The 18,955-nt window shown below is 37.0% G+C and overlaps 1 protein-coding gene across 4 annotated transcripts in view; it reads left to right on the top strand.

The window, feature by feature from the left end:
* The window catches only part of LOC106060637 (caspase activity and apoptosis inhibitor 1-like), a 121,833-nt gene extending 106,877 nt beyond the window's left edge, over positions 1 to 14,956 (top strand). For all 4 annotated transcript variants that reach the window (XM_056029890.1, XM_056029889.1, XM_056029892.1 and 1 more), the window contains 5 exons: positions 7,740 to 7,827; positions 11,862 to 11,886; positions 12,368 to 12,502; positions 12,637 to 13,255; positions 13,294 to 14,956. In XM_056029890.1, the coding sequence (XP_055885865.1) occupies positions 7,740 to 7,827; positions 11,862 to 11,886; positions 12,368 to 12,502; positions 12,637 to 12,858 (470 nt within the window). In that variant the 3' untranslated portion in view covers positions 12,859 to 13,255; positions 13,294 to 14,956. The remainder of the gene's footprint in view (positions 1 to 7,739; positions 7,828 to 11,861; positions 11,887 to 12,367; positions 12,503 to 12,636; positions 13,256 to 13,293) is intronic.
* The last annotated feature ends 3,999 nt before the right edge of the window (positions 14,957 to 18,955 follow it).

Genomic DNA, 18,955 nt, shown 5'->3' with positions numbered 1-18,955 from the left:
TTTCCCTCCACCCCTTCTTTCTCTCCCTACCTCTTGTCTTGTATCCTGTGAGTTACGCAGCGGATAAATCTATATTCTTTTTGACGCTAGCTGACCATGTTGGTTGAAATGTTTGTTCCACGGTGGTTGAAATAAAAGGGGGAAAAGAGAGATAACTCTTATGCAACAATATCAGGAGTCAAAGGGGAGCGGTGACTTCGTTGAGCATAATGTCCTACCACTTTGAAACCGTAAAAGCTGTGAATCGGTCATACGCAAAGGTATTGTTCCGCTAAAATACAGAGAATGGCAATAGAGAAAACCTCCATTTTGACATAATGACCCTAGTGCATTAGTCACTGTTATATGGTAGCTGTACCATTGGAGTGTAGTTATTATATAATAGCTGTACCACTGAATTGGTTCGTACAGTGTTGTAGCTTTACCACTGGGTAAGAGATCACGAGGTTGACCGGTATTGATACACATCTATCCGATAGAAACAGACTAAGAAAGGGGAGGGTGTACTTGGAAATAAGTCTACTTTCAAGATAACAGTCTTATAATATTTCGGCTTCATTAGTACGTGAACCAGAATGTATAAATGTATATTTATAGTATCAATAAAAAAAAAAAACAACTGTCTATTTGAAAGATGCACTCGGTTTTTCTTGAACATTTCAATTAACGGAATTTCTCATAAAAACATGAGTACTGGTTTCGTGAGTGACATTAATAACGCTCGTCATTTTAAATAGAGATCTGGAAAGCCATCCAAAGATATTAGTGAAACCTGAAGGTCTGAGGAGCACAACGAAGCAAGGGCGTAGCTATGAATTTTCCATCATTTTGGGGCCCTGGGGGTTTAACTCTTTTGGGGCCCCTTTTATTTTGCGTAATATTTAATATTTAATGTAAAAAAAAAACACATTTGGGGGCGCCCCTCAAGTTGGGGCCCGGGGGGATTTTGCAAATTCTCCCCCCTCCTCCCACCACCCTAGCTACGCCACTGCATGGAAGCTTATCCTAGGTGAAGGCATCTATCTGGTTGAATCAAGTCTTTTCTTCCTCTCTGTCCACGAATTTCAATGCCAACTTGTTTATCAGCCCAGATGTAGACACGCATACACACACACGGCAACATGATTTGTGTGGAACATTATCTTTTGTTACACGTTGTGTGTAGCTGGCTAGATACTAGATCTCAATATGCAGTGATGCAACCGTAGCCCTGTCAGGAGAACATCGCTGAATGTTCATCTTGCTTGTAGATGAGGTTCAGATAAGAGACACATTTTCTTTTGTTTAGTCTTTAATTGTTAAACGATTATCTTTGGTTAGTCTTTGAGAAGCAACATCCAAGACATTTAAAACAAACTTAAATCATCATCATACATAACGTCAACTATAATACAATGAGCCAGTGGCGTAGCTGGGGGGAGGGGGGTTCAAATTGAAGCTCCCCCAATGAGTGTCCGAAATATTACACCATTATCTCATGTCATGATGACGAATGTCAAAATGCAAGGGCCCCTAAAGAGGTCAAGCTCACCTGGCCACGATATTCCTAGCTACGCCACTGCTGTGAGCCCATCTTTACTAGTATTAGCTGTCTAATAAAGGCTTAACGGTATTACAGTCACTAGCCATTGCCCCCTCCCCACCCCACCAAATCGGCCAACAAACTAGAGAGGGTGGGGGGGGGGGCGAAATAATCTAAAAATATATTGAAATATAAATAATAAGTATATATTATTAATATAAGTAATAGATTCGTATACAAATTGTGTGATTTCTTTACTAAAATTCGTCTGACCCCCCCCCCCCCCCCCTGGATCCGCCAGTGATTACAGTACGGATTTTTTAAACATCTATTATTAAAACAGCTGGTTTATTCAGCTTGCATACCATGGCACAATATGTTTTGAATAAGTAATTGATTATGTGAATGAGCTGAACTTGTGATGTTGAGTTCCATTCTTTTTGTTGGCTGTAGAGTCTAGCTCCAGTTTGTGTTTGTGCCATGACATGTCAGACACAATTGTGTAGTGTCCTAGAGAAAGACGCTGATCTTCCCCCGTGACTCCATTGACAAACGTTTTCACTTGAAATTTTTTTCCTAACTATTTCTGCAGGACTGGTACGCACGCGGGTGCAGCACGTGCGAGAATATGTTACAGAGTCACATCCGGACGACGTTCCTATTCGTATGCGTCTTATGCAGACTCTGCGCGCGCTACAAAACAACGGCGGCGCTCTGGACTAAGTGTTAACATATTATATATGTGGCACATTCTATTTGCCTCATTTGGTTTTTAAATAAGAAACTCGTTTTTTGTTTTGTTTTGTTTTTTTGTTTTCTCAACGTGTGAATGATAAGTTTTATTTCTTCTGTGCCTATAATAGTAGGCTTATAGTATAAACATAATTTATGCGGGTGTCAGCTACTTGGTGTTTGTCTTTCTTGACGCTAATTAGATTTTGTCTTGACCGTGGCTTTGTTATAAACTGTAAAAGTTGGGACTCAAAAGAAGATAGGTATAAAGCTACTCTGACATGGATACTAGAAGAAGGTGATAGATGGTCCTATTGTAATATTTGAACAACGCACGGCCAACTCCAGCGTCGGCCCTAAGCTTGCAACATATGGCACAGGCTTAATGGGAATTCAAGTAAGGAAATAGTAATTAATGACAAAGTTTCTTCCAACTATCATGACCATGATTAGCATGTCGGGTGATGAGCTGCGCGTGTTTCTTGAAGCTGTACATCTAAGAAATAAAAGTGCTTTCAGAAAAGTGAGGTTAATTGAAAGGGGGGGGGGCGTGTTTTTGTTTGAAATGAACATTAGACACAAAGAAGGAATAGATCTCAGTTGTGAGGGGAAGTAGCTCAGTGCTCCGTACACACTATGGGGAGATTAATAAATGTTCCTGCTGGCTCATAGAATGTATGAGAATAGAAAGAGTGGGGGCGGGGATCCAAGAAAGAAGCTGGTAAAAAAAAGGGGGGGGGGGGCAGAAAAAACAAACTATTTCTCCGTGTGGTCGATATGTGGAGCTGTCCGGAATTAAAATATTTTTTATGTCCATATAAGTTAGGAAACAAAATGGATGTGTTCCTGCCAGTCTATGTGCCTGACATATGCATACATTTATTTGCTTTGTTTATTAGCAACGAGAGACGGCATTATTTTAATAAATAAAATAAAACACTGGAGAGGGAAGGAAATAAGGAGCCATCTGTTGCTTCTGACATCTTGAACACCCCCTCCCCCCCCGTTCTCAAGTCCTCTCCGTCAGCTAAAACTTTTATTTCGCTTCTAATTTTTGATTTATTTTATTATCTATTTCAGCAGATCTGGCCGCCTCATCCCCCCCCTCCCTCCCTTCCTCTGCCCTCTGGTCGTTTACTGCTGCAGCTGTTTATGATATGTCTTATCCTATCACGTGACAGCTTTATTTCTTAACTTGTCTCGTTTTCGACTCGAGATAAAGAGAAAAAAAAAGTTGAACCCACGAGTGGATAAAATAAACGACACATTCGTAGAATATCTAGATTCATAATTTTAGTTTGCTTTCCTCTTTGCTTGCTATATTGTTATAGACTCCAGTAGTTTGTACTCATTTAAACAATGTTTTCTGCGTATTCCTTATAATTAATTAGCCTCCAGTACAAATCAGTTGTCACTAGTTCAAGTATTTCTCAAGAATGGGGAGTATAGAACGAAATGGTTCGTCTAAATGTATTTGTTTAGTTGGACCAATATTTTGGCATATTCGATTCTAGCTTCAGTTTTCTTTTCGCTTCATCTATGTATACCAGTGATGCCCAACCTTGCTCGACATGCGGGCCATTTTATTTCCAACACTCGAGTCGCGGGCCACATCAACAAAAAAAAAAAGAAAAAAACTAAATATAATGAACCTGAAATTATTTGATTAGAAACACGTAGTACCCGTAGTTTAACAATCTTTTATTCGCGGTTCAAATCAAGAATGCCGCCATATTTGTTTTATAATGCCATTTATATTTTGTTTTTATCGACAGCCAAATTTTCCTTATGAAACAAACATGCTGGCCTAGCATCATGTTCCACACAAAAAAAGTTACGGTACATTCACTTCTCCTGGTAGAGTCCCATTTCATAAGCACGCAAATGTTACTAAAGGTCATGGTACCAACCCATTAGAGAAAAAATGAGGACCCTAACGTAGGTAAAGATTCATCTTTCAACCTTTTTTTTTTTTTTTTGGAGAGGGGTTTTCTACACTTTGTGCCGACGTTTTGGCGGGCCGGATGGAACCACTTCGCGGGCCGGATCTGGCCCGCGGGCCGTATTTTGGGCATCACTGATGTATACTATGCTTTAGAAAGTGGAAGCTCTTGCAATTTATAATCTTCTTGGCGTCGCGTCGTTAGGAAGTAAAACGACAACTTTCTAGAGGTGGTTGACAGTCCACGCTGAAAAGAAACAAAATAATTCAGTAATCTTTGTTTTTATTATTATAGTCAAGACTGGAGAGATCTGGTGTTGATCTCATAATAGATTAGATTGGTTTCTTTAGTTCCATGCATAGTCAACGTGTTTTCAACGCGACAACCTTTTCTGCATGAGTAGTCTGTCCTTGTTGAGTTGATCATGTCCTTCCATCTAATAGTTCTGGTATCGCACAATCAAAAGAGGACGCTGACTTGACAGATCCAGATCAAATCTCGTACAGGAAATTCGGGAAAATAACTGTTTCAGGAAGACAAGTGCACCCAATTGTAAGGACATTTAGCGACTAACAAGAAACACAAGTGTACATTGGTGAAGATAATAACAAAACATCCAACTGAGGCTTTTACTGTGTATTAAACATTCAATTGAGTCCATGGTTAGGCTTTAAACTTTGACTTTGAGTCAGTTGGTCATGATTTAAATAAAATCTGAGACTTTCATTCGAGTAAGTTCGTTCTCTTTAAACACGTATTTTCTTTACAATTTCTTACTATTTTATAAATTTTAGGAGTGTGGTGGCTTCCAAACCGATTGGTCTCAGGTTCCAATCTTGGTGAATACTGAGGTTTGAAAACGGTGGTTGGTCGTTGTGCTGGCCACATGACAGCCTCGTTAACAGTCGGCCATAGAAACAAATGATCTTTATATCATCTGCCACATAGATCGTAATGTATGATAGAGGTAGTTTACTATTTATATATAGATATAACCTAAGCTTCACATGTGGCAGAAAAAAATGGACAGTTTATTAAGTAAAGCACTTCTTATGAGACATCCTATCTGTTGATGGAAAGAACTTGAAAGCTATTGGTATGCACTGACTATCGCCTCTCAGCCCTGGCTCTCATTTTCATTGAAGTCCACTGGAGGTTTAGTGGAACTCGATATATTGAGGAGACGTTACGTGGATTCAATAACTGACCAGCTGACCATCTTGCTGAATTGGAGACAAATGACGTTACATTCATTCACTGGCTGACTGGAAGATATGGTAGTTGCTGAATTCTGGACTGTCCATCTCTCGACGCAACCTCTGTCACTAACCTCCCCCCCCTTTTTTTTTTTTTTTTGTCCATTATATCTCCTGCCACTCAACGCTATTCACACAATTGTTTGGTGACGTGGTAAATTGGACACGAACCTTTACTTGGTCTACAGACACGCCATCCCTCACCCGCATTTTGTTTTTGTAGATAGTTTGATGTCTTGGTTTGTGCTACACGCATGCAGAGATATATCTCTTTTATCTATAAATTTAAAAAACAACAACTGGCAACTGCCAGGAAGTTTAAGATCCTGGACAAAGTGGTCATTAGTTTCCCACACTAACTTGTTTGACTCGTGTCCAGGTTGACTAGAGTACTTTACAAGAGGATGTTTGATTTGACTTTCACTTTTCTTCAAGTACATTTTGATCTAGTTGTGAAACCTTCAACGGGATAAAAGAGATGTTCACGCTGATGCAGCTGAAAGAGCAACATTGATTTCACTTCAAAAAACAGCAACCTTAACAACTTTATCTAATAGTCCAATCTCTCATAGTTTCTTTGGTTTTGTTTTTTTTTTTCGATAATTCATTTATGCTATTTTTGTGGTTTTGAACTGTAGCCCTACATATTTCGTTGTTAAGAGAAATTCCGATATTGCTTTTTTTTTCCTTCTCCTAAAATTATATCCACCTCACTCATCACAAAAGAAAGTTCTCTTTTGATATTTATTCATATTTCCAAAAGTTCACAAAAGCGATGAAATTGTCCAGAACTATTTAGAGCCCAACAAAAGTTGTGCTATACCCAGAGGGACGGTAAGAAAACAAAACATGCAAGTTTAATTCCGGGGAGACAACACTTCTCTGCATTCATCCCATAAACCTCTTTCTCCCACCCCCTTTTTTTTTTAACCTCATCCTTTCAACCTCCGCCTAACCCACCCCTTTTTTGTTCAAACTATTTTTTTTTCCATATCTATTTAAAAAAAAAAAAACAAGGGGGTGGGGCAGCCGAAATTTTTTTGTTATTGTTGTTGAAATTGGACGAGGCTGGGCTGAGGGACAGAGATCGATCTCTGCTTGTCATAGAAATGTTTTAAAATTTGATTTAGTTGACATTGATTTCTTTTACTGACCTCACGCTGGACAAGTGGCAGTTTTCTTTGCTCTAGAGTTGTACAGACTAGAGGAAACATTGCTGGTCAAGTTTAATGCATAGGCATTAGCTGCACGCTAGTTGTTCATTGTGTGTGTGTGTGTGTGTGTGTGAACATGTTTTTATATTAAATATGCTGTGTGTGTGTGTGTGTCTTGTGGTGTACGTAGAGTCTGAAAGTTTGCAGCTCAAAAAATAGCAGACAATGACTTGGTGGAACAGTTCATTTACACAGCAGACCAAACTAAATGTCTGTCTTTTAGGTCTTTAACAAGATTATGTAAATCGAGTGTCTGTTGTCTGTCTTGAATGCTATACAGGAGACTAATTAACCTTTTTTGTTTGTCTGCTTTACATTATCTCTAAATTTATAAAGCACTTGAACATTTGTGACTCACTGTACTATTTGTATATGTACAGTTTTATATCTAGTCCTTTTCTTTAGCACACACACTAAAATTGATAAATGAAAACTAAAATCTATTCCTAATTAATATTCAAATAATGTAAACTTCATTTTAAACTTCATATTGCTTGTATGACATTCGAGATATTAGCACACATTTTTAACTCTTTGAAATACAAAAACAGATGATTGTTTTGACTTATGTCTGCAGTGTGAGCTAGTTATTAAGAATGGGGGAAAAGAAAGTTACATGATTTCTTTTTGCTGATCATGGAAACACAACAATAGCATAGTTATACTAAAGAACCACTATCGCGTAGTTATACCAAAGAAAACATTTAAATTTTGTTGTAAAGATGTTCTATATACATATAGAAACAGTTTGCATACTTCAATTTAAAAATAAAATGGTTAACTTTCGGAATAAGATAAACTGCTGCCATGTAGCATGAAGTAGGTGACGATGTCATCGAATTGTTTTATTTAGTATTCTTTGAAATTTAAGCGTTACAAACAGACATACAGCAGAAAACCAAAACCTACAGGCACTGCTAAAAAACGAAGGATTGGAATAGCTAGGTGTGTTGGTTTCAATGTTATTACGTTGATCAAACATATCGCTTAGAACTATGGCTTTAGAAACATGTGACACAATGTCAGTTTTCCTCTAATTCCACGCCAATGTGTTAACTTCTTTGTCTTACAGATCAACCTTCTGAACAAACCAATGAACCGCTGACAGATCTGGAGAATCATCAAGCGGACTCCACCTCAGTGCGGCAAGAGTTAACAAGGTGAGATAGCCGTTTGTATTCTTTGAGCTACTACTAAGTCTTTCCTTCAAGTACTCTTTGCTTGTTTTGTTTTCTGAAGCCCCCCCCCCCTCAATCCATTTATTTCCTTTTTCCTTTGCTGACTTCCAAACAATATTCTAAATGATCTTGTGTCCATTTCTCCAACTCTTTTGCCATGTCCAGCAACCCCTTCTTTTAACATCATGGAACTTTCCTTACTGCATGTAATGTCATTCACCTTTGAAGCCTGATCACGAGATGACTTTATACAACTTTAGAACCACTGTTTTAAATAAGTAGATTAAACACCCTCCGCCCTTTGCCAAACAAAGGAAAAAATAAAAGATTACAAATAAACATGTTTTAGAGTCACTGAACCAGAAAAGCAATGAAACTTATTTGCAGATAATGTTTTCCATTCTCGAGATCTCGTTACTGTGCGAAAAGTTTTTAGTTGCAAATAATGAAATGAGTTCTGTTCGTTTGATACAACCAGCCGTGAAATTGTTCGTTTTCATGGGATGATCTCAGGATCTTGACTTTGTCCCAACTAAATCAAGCCATCCCATCAGTTTTAGTGGGTCGACATAGATGTCAGCCAAATCTACATGCAACACAAATGTAACTAGTGTATCTTAGTCATTAAACCTTTTTTTTACAAAGCTTTTATTAGCTCTGTCTGTCTGTATGGTAAAAAGGGTGTACATGTTATTTCTCCCACACCCTATCTCGGATTAAGCTGAACTTTTCCACAAGTATTTCTTTTACCGGACAACACAAGAATCAATTTAAAAAAAAACAAACAATTAGTTAATTAACTATCGGTAATAAATTATTGTGTTTTGTATCTTGAACAAAGGAAAGAAATCGTACTTGACAGATGTGGTGGTATAAGTTGAATTAGTCCCCTTGAGCACTCGAGCCCCGAGTGAATTTTTTTATGCATATAAACAAAACCGATCATATAACATTCAGATACCCCTTTCTTCTCTCCCTCTTTCCCAACTGGTACATATACTGTGATAGGATCATAGCGCATTGAGAAAGCTAAAAGCTAAGCAAAAAAAAACAATTCGTAAAAATATTTAATATTCTAATAGCACAGATGTATTGTTTCCAGAACGATTACATCTATCATTGACTGATCCAAACTAATTGATACAATTACACTTAATTTAAGCTTTGTTGTTGTTTTTAAGTATTTTTAAAAATGTTTTTTTTTTTTTAGTTTTTTGTTCTGTAAGCCCAAGTATTAGAGGAAACAATTTATATTGTAACATAATAAATAAGTTAAGTATATCATTTTAATAAGAGCAATCTCATAGAGGCGTCATCGTCAATACTCTGTTATTATCTAACTACTGACACATCCAATCAATAATCTCAGCACCTGCTTATACAAAATAGAAATATGATGTCCATTGAGGTCCAATAAACTCACATCTCTCCGAGAGAGATGGTACTGTGACTGAGATCATTTAGCTCTTGTAACGTAATCACCGTTCCTCCATCATACAGAAAGAGGTTTTGGTCTCAGCGTTTAGTTTTCATTCCTCGACCCTCGGGCTTCAAGAGGACGCCTTTGGCCATCACTTTTTTTTTTTGGCCTTTATTCTGTGAAGTACGGTAATGACGAATTTGTTGAACTCTTGTACCGAAAGCTCTGGTAATTAGAACACACAGCCTTTAGCTGTCTGATAAATGGGGTAATAGAACTCCCCCCACCTACGCTCCCCACCTTTTTTATTACGTTTCTCATTCCGAATCTGACATGAAAAAAATAGAAAAATTCGGTATAGCATTATACTGACTATTTCTACATAACGTGCTTGAATTTTCAGGCCTCATGCCCCCCTTTTTTTAGGTCATGTGTTCCGTCCAAATGGACAATGGTCAAGCTCGCTGGCAGCGTTTATGAATTATGAATCATAACCGGGGAGATTCCATCGGTCACTCCACTCCGTCCCCGACTCAGCCCACCCTTCGGCCCCGACCCTTAGCATTATCGAACCGTTGGTGTAAAGCCTCTGAAGTGGTCAGCAAGGGATGCCTAGTGTCCACTAGGCTCAGTCTTTAGAATAGGATAATAGGATTGTACTAGACAAGGTCAGATACTAAGTCATCGCAAGCCTTGGTCAGGGTTGTCTTATCTAGAACTCGATTTATATGTTTTGTCATAATGATTGCTTTTGTTCCATTGCACCTCTCAGTCGCTACTGTTTGTGTTATATGGTCTTCATAGATTTCTTGTGATCTTGTTTCTCATCTTTCACTTTTTATCTATCTTCAATCTCTAATTTGCTTTTTGGCCAAACCATTATAAATACATGTGTAATATGTTTGATATAATCACGAAGAGATCTTTATTATGTTTAATGTTGTTTGGAATTGGCATTAGCTTTACTATCAATATCAGCTCAATGAAGAACAGACGTAGACCAAGTAAACCCTAGATTCGAAAAGAAATGTTTACAAAGCAGACAAGAACATCAAACTGCAATACTGTCAAATCTTGGTTAGACCAATATTAAAATATACCCCCATCCCTTTTTTTTTTCTCAATGCAATGAACTAAAACAGACACAGAGCTGTGATATTGATAACAAACGTATAGCCACATTTTACTAGAGTAATACTGTATGTAAAATCTCTAAAATTAGAGACACTTCAGGCTAGAAGACTCAAAAGTTTTGTAGCAGTAATACATAAAACATTGAACAAAGATTTGCAACTACAAAAAAACACAGCTTTATAAAATACTCAGAAAGACACAGAGGTAAAGGCACATTTCTTATTTCATATGATAAGACAAGGTCGTACATGTGCTCTTTCTTTCCTTGTGCCATTAAAGCATGAAACGGGTTGCTTAAATCAGCCAGTAAAACCTACGGCTTATCACGGCTAACATTAGCACGCGGATGCGCGCAGAACGTAATTATCCTCTATTTTGAAGAAACGTCTTTAATTTATAAGATAAGATTGTCTTTGTGACACGTAATGGGGACATTTTTTGTTTTCTTAGCTCGGATAAAAAGTTTACTTGAAAAAAAAAAAGAAAACATTTTTGGTGACGCTGCATTCATCTTTCTTTCCATGCTCTCTCTCTCTCCCCTTTCCCTTTCAATATTTCTGCTTATCCATTCATGTATGTTAGCTCCAACATGAGCACGTCAGTGTGCTCTACACTTCTGTACCACAAGTCTACGTGAAGAGAGATGGACACCAAGAAAGCTATGGACAGCGAAAGAGCTTTGACCTGAGGTCTGGAAGGAGAGTTTGCCAAAAGAAAAATGGCTGATTCCAGTACCATCAAATCAAATGCTATCGTTACCTACGCTACATGTGGACGGGAATGTCTTTCCGAAATAGGACTGACTACATAGTCACGTGACAATGTGTTGTTCGAGATGAACCATAGTCGTTACGACTGAAGGATCTTTACAAACGGACAGAGAGATACAAAGAACATTTTGTAATAATAGCATTCTAAATAGAGCAAATATTTACTTAGTTTAATTAATTTTTATTATAATTTTGCAAAGAGGTATTATGGAGGAAATGCAACATATATACCTTACTTTCCTTACCTATCCTTTAGTCTGGTGAGCTGTTAGGGCACCATGCAAGATTCGTCGACCGTCTTTCTCCATTCCTCTCTGTCTTTTGCCTTAGAACCTCTTTCTACGGTAAGCCCGTACATTCTTTTATGCTGTCCTCCCATCGCTGTCTCTGTCTGCCTCTTCTTCTTTTTCCTGGTACTGTTCCCCGAAGGAAGGTCTTTGCGAGCCCCGAAGATCTTGTAATATGGCCATAGATATTTAGCTTGCGTTTTTTTACGATAGTTAGCGGGTCATCATGGGGTCCAATCACTGCAGTAACCCGGTCTCTAATTTCATAGTGTAAGATGTGGTCTTTGAAATGCAACCATTTAAATGCTAACGATTGGTTATTATATATTAATAAGATTCTCATAATCTGTGCATATAAATTAGTGATGGCTTCGTTTATCTGATTATAATTTTTTTTTTCCACAGGAGTCAGATGGAAGGAACAGCAGAGGTATTATTTTTTTCCCCAACATAATAGATTAATAGAGAAAGGGAGTTAACTCATTTAATAAATGATTTCTTTATTTAATTATGGGTTATCCTTCTTTTATTTACTTGAAATTTAACTTCTGAGATGTACTATTGTGATTGCATGTTGTATTTTTTTTTTTTAGAAACATTTGTCTCAGAGATTTAGATCTTTTGCCTCGATTTTCGTTCAGTTTTGTAGCATATATTTCTTTGGTAAGGATGTTAAGGCATTCCAATAACAAATGTGCTGTTGTTGTTTTAGTATCAACAGTTTATTCTAGACATGAAACAAAAACAAAAATTCTTCAACATTTACCAGAGACATCCTAGTCTCAGAGGCAGTGCTTAAAGCTCATTGATTTGATTCTTAGTGCTAGTAGTAACCTAGTAAGCAAAGGATAACAATTGAATACATTTAAAAACAAAATATTTGTGAATGAATTGTGACATTTTGTTTCTAGGACCAGCCCTCACTGTCTGTGGTCAAACAGGAGCCTCCAGACTCTGGAGATGAGGTGGAGCCAGAGGAGGAAGAGGTACCAGAAACATATACATCAGGTTCTGAAGATGGAGAGCTGGTCAGAAAGGAAGACCAGGTAGGAACACACACACACAATCTGGAAGTTGAGAGTTGGGATTGTAATGTTGTAATGTTGTAGCTGAATGTCCCAGACATGTTTTGTCTCCATGACGTTGACTTAAGTAGCACTGAACTTTTGTGTCGTTTCAGTTGGAGGACAGCACTGAGGTGAAAGTCAAAGAGGAACCTCAAAGTGGGTCAGAGGAGGAGGATGAAGAGGATATGGAGGAAGATGACTTAGTGGCCTCCATGCCTCTGGGATCTGACGGAGTTTTGCCTTCAATCATGATGGACCAGATGGAGTTATTGGAGCTAGAGATGAGAGCCAGGGCCATCAAGGCCATGTTAAGTTCACATGATGAAGGAGACTGATGTGTGTGTGAGAGAAATGTGGGGAAATAGAGTCTTCATGATATCAACTATTTGTGTGTGTGTGAGAAATGTGGAATGACAGAGACTTCATGATAAGGACTATTTGTGTATGTGTGTTTGTGTGAGAAAATAGTTTGGTCTGGACCATTAATCAGGTTAAATTTACTTATATATATCTATTAGGTTAGTGTCAGAAATGGCCATTCAGGCCATGCTAAAGTGAATATGCTGATGGGCATTGAAATGTGTGTCTGAGATGATGATGGTAAACATTTCAAAGAGTTTTGACTTTTGTGGATGGTGTGACAGTTTTTTTCAGTGGAGATCACAAAGATGTTAATAAGTTGATAATTTTAGACTCTGACCATTTTGTAGAATGGTACGTCTGAAAGTTCAGGTTACGTCTGAAAGTTCAGGTTACGTCTGAAAGTTCAGGTTACGATGTAGTGTCATTGAAGAATCCCATTGAACTAGAGATGCTCAAAAGTCAATGTGGAAAGATCAAGCTTACATGATAAGGATTATTTGTGTGTGTGTGTGTGTCAGGGCAATGTTTAGCTTGAAAAAAAACTTTGCCTCAAGTTCTGAACTGTCAACAGACAAATGTAATTGGACAAAGTTGATGTTTTGTTTGATTGTAGCATTAAGTCTTTTACAAACGACTCGTCAGAAATAATTTTCACAGTAACTCCAAACTTTAAAGTGCTTCAGTTGTTCATGTACAAATGTGCAAGGAATTACATTGAATATAAAAACATAGGGGGACTATTGAAATACACAAATACTAGTATAGATCTAAAACACAGCCAAATGAATTTATAACCATAGCAGAATTTTTAGAAAAACTTTTTTTTTTCCATGGAGGGGTTGGGGGGGGGGGGGATTTACTTTAGAAATTTCAGTTTTACAAATCATTTCTATTTATTTGAATTAAAAGAAACAATATCCAACTCCTGGATTAGAACTATTTGACACCATTTCTAAATGACGGACATAATAGACTTGGAAGTATTGTGTGTATTATATTAGCAGCCTAATTCGTTCAGTTCTGTTTATATAGTTGTAAGACACTTGCTCCAAGACAATAGAAGTGAAGTGAGCTAGATGTCATTAAGTTGAATGCCTTTCCATAAGTTACCTGGGTTGCTGTTTTTTTTAAAGTTTCCAAACACATTCAATGGGACTTTCTGACATGGAGTTGGTTTTGTAGAATATACTTTGATTCTCTGGCAATATACTAAGGTTTATCTTTGAGTACCAAGATTATGAAGGTGTGAAATATAGTTACACAGTCCTATCTGTGGCATTAGAGATTGATAATTGCCTGTTCTTGGTCATCTTTTTTTTAAAAACATTGATATATGACGTCACTTCTGAAGACATGCATGGTGGCATTGGCAGTTTCTGGCTAGTATTAAGTATTTCAACCTAAAATCTGGCACCTATCTCAAAGTGTTTCAACTATAATTAAAGCTTAGGCTTTCATCTCAGTTCTTTGAGGTGATCCATAGTTGCTTGGCCACTGAATGAGGCCACACAATCTTATTGAAATTAAATGGATGATTTGATCATTAGAAATATTTTTTCTTTGAATCAGAACTTGAAGTTTGTTTGATCACCTGGAATCTAGATTGAAACAAACGGACAGAAATAAACTAGTCAGTGTTGGCAGGGAGGGAGAGAGGGGAAACAATTCTGGTTGATACAAATACATTTCACCTGATTATTGAACTTAAGAGAATGTCTGCATTTCTAATGGGTTTGACTTTGAAGACTGTGATTGTCTACTAATTCAGGACCACAATCAGAGATTTGACAATTTTATCATTTGATAACTTTATATTCTTAATTTTGCAACAGTCTTTATTCTAGTATTTTTTTTACATATCCCATTGTTAATACTAAACAGTCATTATTAGTTGTTTAGTTTGGGTAAATGTTTTTAAAGGGAAATAACAACAATATTGACCTTATTCATGTTCTGAACTCTAGCCGTTTGGTTATGTTTCCTTGTTGTCATTGTAAAGCTGATGCTTGTTTTTATATAAAACTAATGTTTATATTTTCTGTAAACAATAAACTTTGATTATAAACATAATTCTGATTCATATTTGTTTTGTTTTTTTAAGGCTGACTTTATAAGAGACTAGAAACCCTCCATTTATGCTCATTATTTATGTGCACTTTGACAATCACCATTTAGGAATTCTCATTCACCATGTCAGCATTGCACAGTTTGCACTCCTTGTGATATGCATATGATTGTACTAATTAGAACAAAGTTATAAACACATTTCAAATCACACAGATTTTTTAATTGTTAGTCTAGAGTCTAGATCTATTACAAATTTAATTGCATGACTGTTAGTTACATGACTGATTCAAACTAATTGATAAAGTTACACTTATATATAAGCTTTTTTTTTTTTTAAAGTATTTTTTGTGTTTCTCTTCCCTCATCAATTATAGGCCAACAAACTAGAACCATTGGCACAACAAAAGTACAGTGGGTCAGGCCGCCCCCAGTCTATTTACATTTACTTTTCGCCTTCTGCGCGTGTCATCAATAAGTGTTTGTCTTTGGATGTCTCTTCAATGAGTAGACGAGGGAATCTCTCTTCATTACGTAGCCTCCTTACAAGAGCATAACAACATCAACAACAAATAATTAATAGAAACATATTAGCACAGGAAATGTACTTACCTCAGGGGACATAACTCTGTGTAAAGAATTACATCATTCGCTAAAAAATGTGTAACTAAGAGTAATTTATAAAATCTATTTTGTGTAATTAAGACTTAAGCGACCTTATTTTTTTCTTCTTCCGAATACTACTCCCCCCCCCTCCCACCTTTCCAAGTGGCCCACAAAAGTGATTGGATCATAACGCACTGAGCCGAAACCAGTCGTTATAATAGAAGACCTCAACACTGACCTGCAACGTCACAACCTGTGGGCAGTTTAGACCAATAGCTCGTTGCCACGCCGCACAGTGTTCAGGCTTTCTATAACGACTGGTCTCGACTGAGCATACTGTAAGCATGAAACTTGCGCTGAACACAAAATAGTTCATAAAATCATTGAATTGGTTACCCGACAAAATATCGCGGGCAGGATAGCGCCCGACAAAATAGCGCGGGCAGGATAGCGCCGACAAAATAGCGCGATATTTTCCGACATATAGACTAGTGTCTGATTGGGCGGGGCCTTGTTACTCTTTGCCTAATAAATGACAGGTTTTAGTATCTGCAGACCCATTCTTTTTTTAATTATGATTAAGACATTATGTTGAGATAAAAAACAAACCATCAAAATAAAACCAATATATAGTATATAGTTACAATCCGGAAGTATTAGTCTGTAGTACTCTAGTCACCTCTAGGTATTTCTGCGATTATAATCAGTTACTTTAATTCACAATATTTTGTTATTATACTAGTGTATGTTTATTTAACCAAACACAAAGTGTTGAACATAAAACACATTCAAATATTTAGATCACTCCATCCTAGTTCAGGTCTAACACTGGCAGAGTTTGACTGCGGCACCATCAGGACCAAAGAGTGTACCACACGACCAGGCAGCCTAAGCAAGATGAGAGGACGATTTGATAATATAGTTTTGTCTTAACTTTGGAGCATGTTTATCTACTGGCAATGTGAAATCAAGATGCGTTATGGAAACAACATACAACCTTATGTGATTGTTTAGTCATTATATTACATCATGCACAATTAAACGTACACAATTATCGTAATATTTAACAAGGAGAAAAAACCTGTACGCTATCTAAACAAATACATTAACAAAACAAAACAAAGTTTCAAGCATAGTATGTCAAAGTAACTATTTCTTTTTAATATTATTGTTCCTATTTTTATTACTGGATCTATCACACTCTTATTTCATGAGACTCAGTATTAACAGTTTTTTTTACCTACTTTAATGGACTACACAATCACTGGAATACAAGAATTATTTTTTTTTATTGTTTTGATATTTCGAATTTTTTTATTTTTTTTTGCAAAGCTTATATCAACTCACTTTGTCTGTCTGTCTGTCTGGTAAAACATTTGTACACGTTGTTTCTTCCACACCCAATCTCGGATTAATTTGAAATTTTGCATTAAATTATTTCTTTGCCCTGACAACACATGACTCAATAAAAACAAATAATCAATTAGTTAATGAACGAGTTGTGTACAAAGGGAAACAATTAATGAAATGAAATTCTTCAATGTGTAATACATAGTTATGTGCTCTTATGTTCCCATTTTTAACCATAGAAATGTCTATGAATAACCATCAGAGCTTGTTTGTTTTTATTATTATTATTATTAAAGGTTTCATTGGATTTTAGTTACAGAGAAAGTTGAGGGGATACAAATGTAAAACATTTTAATTTAAAACTTTTAAAATACATTTGTCAATTATGCTGTCGTTATACCCGATAGCTAGGAAGGTGAAAATATCTCGTAGATAAGGGAAAAAACTTTTAATCCATTAAGTAATTGATATTATTTTGTTTATTTCCCTTTGACCGTTCTTGATTTTGGAGCCCAACGATTATTTCGGTATTTCAATATTATTGCAGTATTTCACATGGCTACGTAGTCCCAGCTGTGACCTACATATTTCGTCACAGACAACGCAGACATAACAGTTGTCTGCCGGTGGTTGATTTAGGTTCTCTTATAGCCGTGTACGTCTAGCCTAGGATATTCCTTTAGTCTCAAATATGTATCTTGCCGCCTTTGTATGTGATCTTCAACTGTCTCCTTCCAAAGCCGCCTGCAGTCGGGTGCTCTCGTCTATGTCTGTTTAGAGCAGGGGTTCTCAACCTGTGGATCGCGACCCCCTTGGGGGTTGATTGACGATTTGCCAGGGGTCGCCTAAGATCATCGAAAATATGGATTTTTATTGTCCAGTCTTCTGTTTCTGTATGTGTGTGTTGGGGGGGGGGGGGGGTCGCGGCAGAGTAGGGGATTGTAAAAAGGGGTCGCCGAGCTTAAAAGGCTTAAACCGCTGGTTTAGAGCAAGGTAGCCCTAAAAGCTGGTCATGATAGCGTTTTCGAAGGTGGGGGGCACCTCTCCTACGCTGACCACCTTTAAGCTCACCAAAAAAGATAAGACATTGGTATACGGTTGTCACCCATACGTGATACTTGCCCCTGTAAATGTAAATAATAATAATAGTTTATCTGTCTTCTGGATCTGCTTTTGTTTGCCACTGGTGTGGAATAGTGGCGATGATTGATACGCTTGGAAAGTAAATATCTATTTTTTAAAAAAGGGACATAATGCTGTAAATCAATGTCTGATGTGATAGACCAGGGCATAGATTCTCTCCCCTGTTAACGTTACAACTCTAATTCATTGATATCTATTTGAAATATTTTTTAAATATATGCCATAATGGCTAACGGGCAGCTCAAATATTGATTCTGTTTGATTGCTGCTTGACATAAGTATTACCAGAACCAGGACCAGAGTTTAAGAAGCAAAATAAACAAAAAATATTTTTAATGTATAGGCCTATATCAATGTCTATCAATTAGTTTGGATCAATCATGTATAAAATGTGTAATAGATCTAGACCAGGGGTGGGCCAATTAGGCCCCGTGGGTCACATGCGGCCCGCCGGAGTGAATTATGCGGCCCGCGGTCACCTACAGAAATAAGATGTACCCACAGTATATATATATATATATATAAAAATGCAAATATATTAAAAATAATTCTAAATATCTGTATAAATTATTGAAACTGTCGCATTATAAAAAGTTTCAAGTAAACGAAGATTAAGATCAATACACTCAGACTTCACTCAGTCTAAGACACGATCTCAGGCCAGTATTTATTCAATGCTCTGAAGAACTTTGTTGATTGTATGCTTGGAACATGATGGCAAATGTAACAACTGATTGAGGTCGATTTTTGACTGAGAAAAACAATTTGTTTGTTGTTTTAAAGAATATCCCAACCATAAACTCTAAACAGGAAATTTTGCACAAAGCTGCATAAAATATCTTATACAATGCTTACATGGATATGGAATGCATTAAATTATTAAACAGTGGATTGATAGTCACACTA

This window comes from Biomphalaria glabrata, chromosome 5, assembly GCF_947242115.1.
Source record: "Biomphalaria glabrata chromosome 5, xgBioGlab47.1, whole genome shotgun sequence".
In the NCBI taxonomy this organism is placed as follows: domain Eukaryota; kingdom Metazoa; phylum Mollusca; class Gastropoda; family Planorbidae; genus Biomphalaria; species Biomphalaria glabrata.
Note: the sequence above shows the minus strand (reverse complement) of the source record. Positions and strands in the feature narration are given on the sequence as shown.